The following is an 11,731-nucleotide window of genomic DNA, read 5'->3' as shown; positions in this document are numbered from 1 at the left end:
TCCATTTTAGAATTGCTAAATATTAAGTGCAAACAGAAAAATGTGTAAAATATATGTACCACTTAGCACATATACCTAGCAGTTCCTCGTGTTTGGGGCCATTGTCTTGAAAAGGCTGACCTGCCAGTAATTCTTTCAAACATTAGGAAAACCAAGCTGGGTGTGGTGGCTCATGCCTGTAATCCCAGCACTTTGGGAGACCGAGGAGGGCGGATCACCTGAAGCCAGGAGTTCAAGACCAGCTTGTCCAACATGGTGAAACCCCGTTTCTACTAAAAACACAAAAATTAGCTGAGCATGGTGGCGGGCATCTGTAATCCCAGGTACTCAGGAGGCTGAGGCAGGAGAATCGCTTGACCTTGGGAGGTGGAGGTTGCAGTGAACTGAGATCACACCACTGCACTCCGGCCTGGGCGACAGAGCAAGACTCCGTCTAAAAAAAAAAAGAAAGGAAAACCTTTTCTTTTTCTTCTTTTCTGTTTTCTTTTGAGAAAGAGTCTCGCTCTGTTTCTCCAGCTGGAGTACAGTGACACGATCCTAGCCCAGTGCAGCCTTAGCTTCCAGGCTCAAACAATCCTTTTGCCTTAGCCTCCGCATTATCTGGGACCACAGGCACGTGCACCCTGGCTCATTTTTTAAATTTTGAATAGAGATAGGGTCTCGCTATGTTGCCCACGCTGGTCTGGAACTCCTAGGCTCAAGCCATCCTCCTGCCTCTAGTCCTCCTAAAGTGCTGGGATTACAGGTGTGAATCAGCACATGTGGCCCTTTTTTTCTTCCTTGTAAACTAAAACTATTGGCTGTTTCCTACAAGTTTTACATCAGTCATCTGGAAATTTGGGTTCTTCTTCCTAAATAGCGTTACTATTGGCTTCACTAATGCGACTGGAATGTTGTTGATTAGCTTTCGACACAGGACTAGTATTGACCCAGCTTGAAGGTGCTACAGAAGGCGAGTCCCACTGGAGAAGCTATCTGGGACTGTGGGAGCCATTTTAACCCTGAGTCTGGAGACAGCTATTGTCATATTGATGGGCATCTTGACAGCACCTTTCCAAACTCTTCATTTAGCAACTTTGGTAACTCTGGAAGCCCCTAAGATAGCACAGGAAAGGGAGAGCTGTGGTATCTGGTACCTATCTCCTAAGTGCCTTAGACATATATAGTTAGCTTTGCTAAAACACATGCGTGCGCGCACACACACGCACACACTAGGATTGTAGGATTGAGATGGTGGAAAAGATGGCAAATTTTCATAAATTTTCAGAACTATGGGACACCGTAGCCTTCTCTTCCCAACCAGAGGGAAGAGTAACTTTTTAAAAAATGCCTATTATGCCCAGACACTTAGTATGTAATTTTGCTTGCACTTTACAGCGATTTTAATGGTATTACCATTAATTTTAGTTAGAAGATAGGTAATTGCTCAAGAATCTAGCCAGTAAGTGGGATTCTGTCCCCCAGTCTCCATGACAGCAAGCTGTGCTCTCCCACTGTAGAGCGCCAGGACACACCCAGGAAGAATGCTTTATTACTGTGAGATGAAGACGTCAATGGCCAGGGCCTCACTGCAGCACCACCACTAAATCCAACAGCAAAGGAAACAAGAAAACACGGAAAGGGAGCTATTGTTTTCTGTTTTCCCAACGAGACTCCAGCCTGAGCCACTGAGGCATTCAGAGTTCCCAGACAGGCCAGATTCAGGTGACGAGGAACCTTGTAAGCTATGTTTTTTCCTACTGATTAAGATCATGTTTTTCATTGCCTTTTAAAATTTTATTTTTTAGATCACAGAAGCTAAGTCTTTTTAAAAACACAGTCTAGGCCTTGGGTCACAAAAGTTCACTATGTTTTGTCCCATTAGATGATGTTTCCTCTTTAATGTATTTGTAATGTAAACCTCTCCCCATTTCTGCTGTGATCTTGGGACTGTGGCCGGCCTCCAACCTTCCCAGCTGGTATGTCAACATTTAAATCTACAACCAATAAGGAGGGTCACAGTTTCAACAAAACACCTTAAACAAAACCAGCACCCAACCCCCGCCCCCGCCCACGTCCCAGCTTCCCCAGTGGCTTATTCAAACTAACTTGAAGTCAAAAAACCGTAAGCAAATATGCCTTTTCCAAATTTGCAGCCTCCAAGGCAGATGAAATGGTCAGACATTTGCCTTTTAGGGTTGTTCTAGGAAGAGCTAACAAAAAGGTTGACAGCCCCTAAACAGCTGCTTGGGGAGGAGGACATCTGCCTCTGTTTCACCAGCCACTCAGTGCTCAGGCCTTGCTTTGCGCAACGCGGTGCCGCTGGGGAGCAATGGTTCTGAGCAGGCAGTTGTTATACGGCTTTTGTTTTAACGAAGCCACCCATTACGGTAGAGCCATAACTCCAGGAAGCCAGCTGTCAGGGTTGTGGCACAGGCCCCTGCGGGTGGGAGGCAAGGGGAGAAAAACGGTGTCTGGCCAAATTCTCTTTCCGACACCTGAGCCTGGCTGGCTTTGTAACCGGAGAGTTTTGCGCCCTTTCCCCCATCCCATCTTCCCCGGGGAGATCCTGGGGCCCTTCTTGCTCTCCATCCTTGGAGGGAGCTCAGGGACATTTCGGGATTCTGATTTCTTGGTCTGCAACTCCCTGTGTGCCAGGCTGGGCTGGGCCCCGCTGCGGCTGGCTGGCGTTTGGCGCTCTCATCCAGAGAGCGCTTCGCTTTGAAATCTACCCACTCCTTTTTTTTTTTTTAACCAGGTATGATGATGTCAAACGTGATGCTGATGCTACAGTTACAGCCCCTGCTGGCGCAGCCTCTCTGATTCTCTCTCCCTCTCCGCGTCCAGTGCTGGGCTTTTTCAGACAAGTGCATCTCCTAACCAGGTCACATTTCAGCCGCGACCCACTCTCTGCCAGTCACCGGACGCAGACTGCGGGAGGAGGGCTGAGGACAGCCGCGTGCTCTTCACCAGCAGCGGGGTGGGAGGAAGGACATTAAAATACTGCAGAAGTCAAGACCCCCAGGTAGAACCCGGACCACGATGCGCGCCCCAGGCTGCGGGCGGCTGGTGCTGCCGCTGCTGCTCCTGACCGCGGCAGCCCTGGCCGAAGGTGACGCCAAGGGTCTCAAGGAGGGCGAGACCCCCGGCAATTTCATGGAGGACGAGCAATGGCTGTCGTCCATCTCGCAGTACAGCGGCAAGATCAAGCACTGGAACCGCTTCCGAGACGTGAGTCCGCAGGGCCGCCCGGGCAGAGGCCCGGGGTTGCGGGTTAGGGGAGTGAGCTCCAGGGTCTGCGGGAGTGGCCGCCGCACGTCGCAGCCCAAGGCTCCGCCGCCCGGCCGGCTAATTACACGGAGAGTAAACAGTACGGGGGGTCACAGCCTGGCGCCCCTCCCCTGTCCCTGTGGCCCTGGCCGGCGGCCCTGGGACCCCCCAGCCCCGGGACCCTCAGCCCCACACCCGCCCGACGCTCCGGGGGCGCGCTCTCCGGGGTCGCCCCTGCGGGCCGGGAGCGGGAAGGGGTGCGGGGCCGGGGGAACCCGGGCTCTGGCTATGGCTGGACCCCGACCCGCTTTCCCGCTGCGTTGTGCGAGCCGCCCCCGGGCCTGTCCCAGCCACAGGGATGCTGCAGGCTGCACATACGGGGCACTGCAGCACCGGCAGGTCTGGGTGGGGCCGGCAGTGAGGGTGGCATCGGCTCGCGCGGTGCCCTGTGTTCCCACCGTGGGCTTTGCGGGAGGGGGCAGCAGGGGACGGGAGTGTGGCCAGGGCTCTGGGTCTGGGGTCCCAGCAGCCTTCCTAGGCGAGATGGTGGAAGGCGTGCCTGTACGGGGGTGGGCTGGGGTTCCCGTGCAGAAGGGCGCGCGAGGACCCAGGAGGGTTTTCCTGGACCAATCTTTCAGGGGGGACCCAGCTCGGAGCGAGGGGAGCAGCTCGGGGCCGCAGGAAGGCTCCGGACCCGGTGGGCTTGAGAAGCCCGGGAGAGCCCAGAAGCTGGGTCTGGGGGCCCCTGGCGGGCGCCGCCCGAACCCTGGCGTAACCTTGGGCCGAACTCCGCGGGGTGGGGGCGGGGGGACGGCTGCGGCACTTTTGTTTACCGGCACCTGTGGATCAGAGGGGAAGTCTCAGGCGGCGGCCCGGCGGGGCGGCTCCTTCCTCCGGGCCGGGCCGGGTTGTGGGCTGGGGAAGCAGGGGTGAGGCAGGGCGGGCGGAGGGTGTGGCTGGACCCCGAGATCGTTGTGGGTGCTGTAGGGGATGGGCCCGGATGCGCCAGAGGCGACGCCGGCTGCTCCTGGCGACCTGGTGCTCACCATCGCCCTGACACCAGAAAACTTCTAGGACCCCGGTGCTTACTCCTCCTTCCCCAGATTCCCTCGTCGGACCCACCCAGTACAACGCAGGCCACACCATGACCTCTCCGGTTTTCTCTTAAACTGCGTGCATCCACAAGTTCCTTGGAAATTTGTTTAAAACACACTTGCTTCATTGGCTGTCCAGCCAAGTAATGGAAAGAGGCAGAGATTTGGATCTTTTTGTTACCGTCAGACAAGTGACTGTTTCTCCCCAAAGTCAAACTGGCAGGTTGTAATTCACAGAGGACAGCAGGAACCACGGGTAGCCAGGTCTCCAGGCTGAGTGGCCGGGCTCCGGATGGGCTGTTGATCTCCGCCTTCGCCCCACTTGCGACCTGTCCAGCCGCAGGAGGCTGAAGCCCCGCGAGGCCTTCCCGAGGCACCTGCAGGCCCGGCGCAGATGAGCCGCAGTCTCCTGCCGCCTCCTGGGCAGCAGCCCGGCCACAGCAGCGAGGGGGTGGCAGCGGGCTGGCCCATCCGGAATCCATGTGTCACTGGCCTGGGCCTCCCTCCGACTCACTGGCTGTTTGATCTGCCAAAATGAGACCAGTGAAGGTCAGAGGGAAAAGAAATGCTTAATCAGAATAGGAAAGATTTAAAATAAAAGATTCCTCCTCCCCACCTCCCTTCTTCCACCTGCTTCTAATAGCCAGCTCAGTGGGTGAGAATAAATGACCTACTGCTTGACCCCATAGCGCTGGGCTGCCCACCTGTCTCCCTGTATTGGTGCCAACCACTTCCCCCTTCCTCCCATGCTCATCAGAAGAAGGGCACTAGATTTGAAAGTCTTCAGGACTTGCACATATAATATTTATGGGAAAGCTTTAGGCGTGTGTTGATTTTGGTAGCCTCAGGCTTTTGTAGGGCAGATGTCCTCTAAAACCCCATTGAAGGTAGTTCTGGCTGCAGGAGGACAGGGTCAGGGAGAGAAGTAGGACAAAGAAGGCTGGGCAGGAGGGCCTGGCCCTGGGGATCTGTTGACAGCCTCTGCAGAAAGGCAGGAAGGAGGCTGCTAGCTCAGAACCACTGCATTGCATAACTCTGGGGGTGTCACAATAGAAATGGCGCCCCCTGAAGTTGTGCAGTGCACAGACAGCATACAGGGTCCCCACCAGCACTAGAAACATATCCCTCTTCTGCCAGAAGAAGCTCTACTTCCTGCCTAAGGGCTGAAGGCACTCTAACTGGGCCCAGTAGCAATGGGCTTTGTATTTCCATTAGGCCAGCTCTTTGGAAAATATGCTCCTTGGTTCCTCAAAGGAGAGATGGGAATTTCATTTGAACCCCTTAAGGGTTGCAAGGTTGAACTGGGACTTTGTTCATAACCTCAAAATGGTACAGGGCCCCTCATTTGCCCAAGTAGGGTGGAGGCAAACAGGAGGAATGGGATACTCTCAGGCAACAGGATTGGGAGGGAAATGCCTCATTAAATGATGTGGACAGAACTGAAGGGGGAAGTTGAAGGAATCATGTTGAAAGGGTCAGGAGAATGAAGAAGAGCAAGAAAACTTGAGGAGTTGCTCCACTTTGGAATTGGCCAGAGCTGGTTGAGAGGGAGCGCAGCTTAGCATCTTTCTCTGAGCACCAGGATTATAGGGAAGGCAGGATTTACCAGTTGAGTAATCCTCCCCTCCAGTGGGCTCAGGGCTTTCACAGCCTGCGCCTGGGTAGATCTCTTCTAATGCTGGGTGCCCGACTGCCAGGGAGGAGGGGATTCTGGCAGAGGAGCAGGGAGGTTGTGGACTCCACCTGGCTCCCTGGCCCACAGATCTAGCCATGCCCTGCCCTGGGCAGTCATGGGCTTTTCCAAGCCCTGCTGCCCAATGCTCCTGCCTCCCAATTCACTCCCTGCACAACTGGGTGGAATTTAATGCAGGTCTTTGGAACAAAGCATCTAGGGCCTAGAGGGATGGACACTTGGAGGAGACAGGTCCATTACACAGCATTCTTCAGGGCAGGCTCCACAGAGCTTGGCTGTGAAGAACTGACTGTTCTCTTTCTTCTTGGTTCTTCTCTACTTTGTACTCCACTTCTACGAAGTTTTCATTATATTTATGAGTGTCTTGCACAGTGCTTGGCACCCAGGAGGCACACAGTTCATATAAGTTGAGTCTCTGGTGTAGTGAGCACTCATGTCTGCCAGTCCCTACAGAAAACACTTTAATTTGAGTGGTCTCTTGTGCCTGTCGAGGACCTGGGAGATAGTTATTGTTACTTTACAGACTACCATTTTATGGTTGTAGAAACTGAGGCACACAGAAGTAACTTACCCAAAGGTCAAATAGCTAGTAAGTAGCAGAGCTGAGATTTGAATCCAAATCATCTCACTTAATTTTGCTTTTCAGGGAATTCTAGGGCTCACCCTTAGCAAAAGTGAGAAGGAAGGGTCTACCCTGAAGAACAAAGTCTACCCTGGCTCGTGTCCTCTGAGTCTTCAAGGATGCCCTGAGTAGGAGTGTCACCTCCTAGGAAGGTGGGCCAAAGCCCCCAGTGTCTCCAGCAGCCTTCCCATAGCCTGCTCCCCACCCAGGCCTAGCAACACTCCAGAGGCAGCTCTCCACCCAGGAGGGGCCGGGGTGCAGTGTGCTGGGACAGCTCTGGCCTGGGTGCATGTTTGGACTCTGCCACTGACTGGCCCCAGGATACCGGGCACGTCACATAACCCCTCTGAGCTTCGGTTTCAGACTAGGAAACTAAAAGGGACACATAAGCCTGAAGGCACCTTGTCAAGGGGCTGCAGGGCTTCCAGGGCAGGTACTGTGCTCCTCCCCCATGGAAAAACCACCAGATGGGCCCTCATTTCTGGCGCTGGCCCACACCATGCCTGTCCCTGTGAGAAAGACGTTACTGCACTTTCACTGTCACTCATTCACTGCAGATCTGAGCACTTCCTGTATGCCAGGGACTTCATCATGATCCTGGGGTCTGGTCCAGGGATATTGTTACCTGCTGGCTACATATGAGTCTCATGTGTTTAGGAACACCAAAAAGGCAAGTAGCAAGTAGCCACAAAGGGGCTCCCTCCTGACCACCCCTCCCTGCTTCCCACCCCACACACCTAAACCAGCGTGAGTGTGGGGATGTGCTGCGCCAATGTCTGTGGGTAAGTGTGGGTGTGTGAGAAGAACCCAAAAGTGGGTCAGGATGGATTTCATAATTGGGGTTTGGGTCCTCTGCCAGATAAAGTGACTAAAAACAAAACAAAACATATAACAACAACAACAACAATTGAGGTTTGAGAATGCAAGGGTGGGCCTTTCCCTGACCTCCCCTCCACCCTGGCTTCTAACTGGAGTAGTGTCAGCAGAATGATGGGCTCTTGAACACCCAGCAAGACTCCAAGCCTGGGAAGAGAGGGAGAGAAGAGCCCTCTTTGCCTGGAGAGGCTGTCCTATGCTACTCCAGTCTTGCAGCAGCCTGAGAGGATGGGAAGCCAGCACCCTCCCCTCCCCTTCTCGAAGAGGTCAGAAGGCTACCTGGAGCACAGAAGAGCTCTGTCCTACCCTGAGCCCCAAGGGCCAGAGACAGTGCTCTGCTCATCTTCCCAGTGAGGGGATAGAACTAGTTGTGACCTTAGAGCAGCCACTTCACCTTTCTGGGCCTTGATTTTCCTGGTGGTTTAGTGGGGAGGCGAAACCAAATCATCTACAGAGGCTTTAGCATGCTGTGACTCCAGGAAGAGCCTGGCAATGGCCTGGCCACCCACAGGTATAGCCTGCCTATCCTACCACACCACCGCCACAGGCTGGGCAGCAAGTCTTTGGGTTTAAGGAAGAGATTCTCTTTTTTCTCCAGAGAAAGTACCTGTGACCAGATTAGGGGAGAGTGTGTATTAGCTGGAGACTAAGAAATCTGAGAAATGGGGCCTAATGGCATCTTGGGGCAAGCACCAGGCTGAGGATGCACGTATCATCTCTCTTAGTTAGCTAGTTAGCGTGGGCTGCTGTAACAAGATACCAGAGATGGGGTGGCTTAAACAACAGAGATTTATTTTATCCTCACACTTCTGGAGGCCAGGAAGTCTAAGATCAGGATGCTGGCAGACTTGGTGTTTGATGAGGGCCCTCTTCCTGGCTTACACTTTTCTCATTATAGCCTCACATGGCAGAGAGAGAGAGAGAGCATGAGCTCTGTGTAGCCTCTTCCTTTTTTTTTTTTTTTGAGACAGGGTCTCACTCTGTTACCCAGGTTGGAATGCAGTGATGCAGTCCTGGCTCACTGCAACCTCCATCTCCTGGACTCAAGCGATCCTCCCACCTCAGCCTCCCAAGTAGCTGGGATCACAGGCACACACCACCACACCTGGTTAATTTTTGTATTTTTTGTAGATAGGGGGTTTCACCATGTTGCCCAGGCTGATCTTGAACTCCTGGACTCAAGGAATCCACCCCCTTCCGCCTCCCAAAGTGCTAGGATTACAGACATGAGCCACCTCTAGCCACGTGCCAGCCTCTAGCCTCTTAAACAGACCCCGATGAGGGCCCTACCCTGATGGCTTACCTAAATTGAATCCACCCCCCAAGACCCCTCCTCCTAATCAACTCCCATTGGAGATCAGGATTTCAGCATTTGGGTTTGGGGGGACACAAACATGCAGTCTACAACGCCATCTCTGTGCGTCTCCTTGCAGGAGCAATGTGGGTCTTCTTAGAGTTGTGGATGGGAAAAATGTATGCCCAGGCCTAGGCCTGGATACAGAATTTAGATACCACTGTGCCCAGCCTCAGTGTGCAGACCTGGCCTGGCTGTGGCTCTTGAAGTGTGCCAGACTCTGACCGCCCAAGGGCTTGGCCAGCATCCAGTTGCAGGTGTGGCTCCTTCCTTGGGGTTCCTGCAGCATTTATTGGCCATAACTCATTTGGCACAGGTTTAGATGCCACCTCATAGCATCACTTAAACTGCGGGCTGTATCTTCAGAGTCCTCCTGCTGGTATTTGTAATGTATGTTTGTCACATTCCTCCCATCGTAATCCCCTGAGGACAGGGTCTGGGAACAGATTGCCTTGCATAGCTTACCACCCCATCCCCAGAGCATTGCATGGGGTGTTTGGCACACAGTAGGTGCTCAGTGTAAACGTGTGCACTGTGGCATGTTAGAGCCAGACAGGATCTCATCCAGTACATTCTCTGCACCCCTCCCTCTCCTCTCCAAGTAGCAGTGCTGTGGGTTCAAATAAACAGGGGCTAGGGTGCTGATCTGACTGTGCTGGTGATTTGGGGAGATCTCTACCTCTTCCTGAACCCCAAAACATTGGGACAAACACAGCAACATGCTCAGCTCCCTGAATTTCAGTGATTCATTTGTGGGATAAGGAAGTGAATGATAAAATGAAGGACGACTGGCCGGGCATGGTGGCTCAAGCCTGTAATCCCAGCACTTTGGGAGGCCGAGACGGGCGGATCACGAGGTCGGGAGATCGAGACCATCCTGGCTAACACTGTGAAACCCCGTCTCTACTAAAAATTGCAAAAAACTAGCTGGGCGAGGTGGCGGGTGCCTGTCTGTAGTCCCAGCTACTCGGGAGGCTGAGGCAGGAGAATGGTGTAAACCCAGGAGGCGGAGCTTGCAGTGAGCTGAGATCCGGCCACTGCACTCCAGCCCAGGCGACAGAGTGAGACTCCGCCTCAAAAAAAAAAAAAAAAAAAAAATGAAGGACGACTGTCCCCAGGTGTCTCCCTGTCCTTCAGCCCTCTGTGCCTGTCCCTGGCTGCAGCCGGTCTCCTACTTTATCCTGTGGAGAGGGTGCTCTGAGCCTCTTCCCCACTCCCACACTTTATTATGCCCACAGAATGTGCCAGTCACCTATCAGACATGTGGATGGTGGGGACGGGGCTCCCTCGGGTAGAGAACAGCTTCTGTAGGGCGGGGCATGCAGCCCCCTCCTGCTCTCTGCCCTGACACCTGCCAATCTGTCAAGGCTGCCCTGTACAGAAGGGTAAGCCAGACCCCGCTGGTGTCTTACCTCTGCCTGGATGCAAACAACTCACTCCTTCCCTGACCCCTTGTCCCCTGGCACAGGGCAGAGGACGCAAAGAGTGTGAAATCGTTCAGGCTCCCATTCTGCTAATCTCCAAGTTCTCAGTTTGGAAGAACTGGGGGAGCAGAACCCTGGAGGCTCAGAAGCACTGAGCCCCACATTTCACAGGTGAAGAAACAGGGCCAGCCGGGCGCGGTGGCTGAAGCCTGTAATCCCAGCACTTTGGGAGGCCGAGACGGGCGGATCACGAGGTCGGGAGATCAAGACCATCCTGGCTAACACTGCGAAACCCCGTCTCTACTAAAAAATACAAAAAACTAGCTGGGCGAGGTGGCGGGTGCCTGTCTGTAGTCCCAGCTACTCGGGAGGCTGAGGCAGGAGAATGGTGTAAACCCAGGAGGTGGAGCTTGCAGTGAGCTGAGATCCGGCCACTGCACTCCAGCCTGGGTGACTGAGCGAGACTCCGTCTCAAAAAAAAAAAAAAAGAGAAACAGGGCCAGAGAAAGGGCAAAAAAAAAAAAAAAGAAACAGGGCCAGAGAAAGGGCAGGCACCTGCGACACCGCTCCTCTTGCGGCCCGGGGCTCTTTCCCTGCACCATGGCCTGTGGCTCAGCTCCAGCCCCGGGGTCTCCCTCAAACCTCCCTGGGGCTTGAATTCTGACCCCCATCCCCATGTTCCAGAAGGGAAACCAGGGTCCTGAGGCAGCTCAGAACACAGCCCCGGGCCTCTCACTCCACCTACTGTTCTCTGCCCTTTATAGACTATTGGGGCAGGGACCAAGGATTAGGGCAACCACCAAAATGCCACTGGACCAGCAGGGAGGTCAGGCCCCGGGCATCAGGTGGGTGTTGGCACAGGCATACCTGAGCCCAGGCCCAGCCCGGCTCCTGGCACGCGGGGAGTGATGATAAGCACATTTTTGCCCTCCAAGGAAATTCCTCTGAGGGCAGAGGAGGTGGGAGGCTGGAGTCTTCTAGATGCCTGTCTCCTTCTGTTTATCCAGGCCTAACACAGCCTCTGCCGCCGCCTCCAAGAGAGAGGCAAGTATTTATGCCTGGCCCCTCTGCCCCCCACCCCCCTGCCCAGCCACCCCCACCCCCTCGCAGGGACGCTGCCTCCCCAAGTGCCCTCTCCCGGGCGTGTGATGGGGTGTTAATCCTCAGCAGAGGAGGATCCCAGGTGTCACCACTGGGCCCCGCCTCACTCTTTTCTGGGTCCTTCTCTCTGTGCCCTGTGGCTATTTCCAGGGAGGGCAGGAGAAGGCCACAGAGGCCAGCTTCTTTCCAGTCCTGGGCCTTCTTCGGTGGACTGGCCTCCATCACAGGCTCCCTTGCCTGAGGAATGAGGCCAAAATAATGGCAGGTACAGGGCCTCTCAGATGCTGAGCCAGGCCTGGCCCACTTCCATTTTTAGAG

The 11,731-nt window shown here is 54.3% G+C and overlaps 1 protein-coding gene across 3 annotated transcripts in view; it reads left to right on the top strand.

The window, feature by feature from the left end:
• The first annotated feature begins 2,283 nt into the window (after positions 1–2,283).
• Positions 2,284–11,731, top strand: part of SPOCK2 (sparc/osteonectin, cwcv and kazal-like domains proteoglycan (testican) 2) — a 29,895-nt gene continuing 20,447 nt past the window's right edge. Inside the window, exons 1-3 of one of the 3 annotated variants that reach the window (XM_011927714.1) lie at positions 2,284–2,369; positions 2,738–3,210; positions 4,353–5,029. In XM_011927714.1, coding sequence (XP_011783104.1) covers positions 3,022–3,210; positions 4,353–4,397 — 234 coding nt within the window. In that variant the 5' untranslated portion in view covers positions 2,284–2,369; positions 2,738–3,021 and the 3' untranslated portion in view covers positions 4,398–5,029. Of the gene's footprint in view, positions 3,211–4,352; positions 5,030–11,731 lie in introns of those variants that run through there. The other 2 variants (XM_011927707.1, XM_011927700.1) reach the window with 2 other exon arrangements.

Source organism: Colobus angolensis, unplaced genomic scaffold, assembly GCF_000951035.1.
Source record: "Colobus angolensis palliatus isolate OR3802 unplaced genomic scaffold, Cang.pa_1.0 Scaffold12, whole genome shotgun sequence".
Taxonomy (NCBI): domain Eukaryota; kingdom Metazoa; phylum Chordata; class Mammalia; order Primates; family Cercopithecidae; genus Colobus; species Colobus angolensis.
The sequence above is the reverse complement of the archived record's forward strand: the minus strand, read 5'-3'. Positions and strand labels throughout refer to the sequence as shown.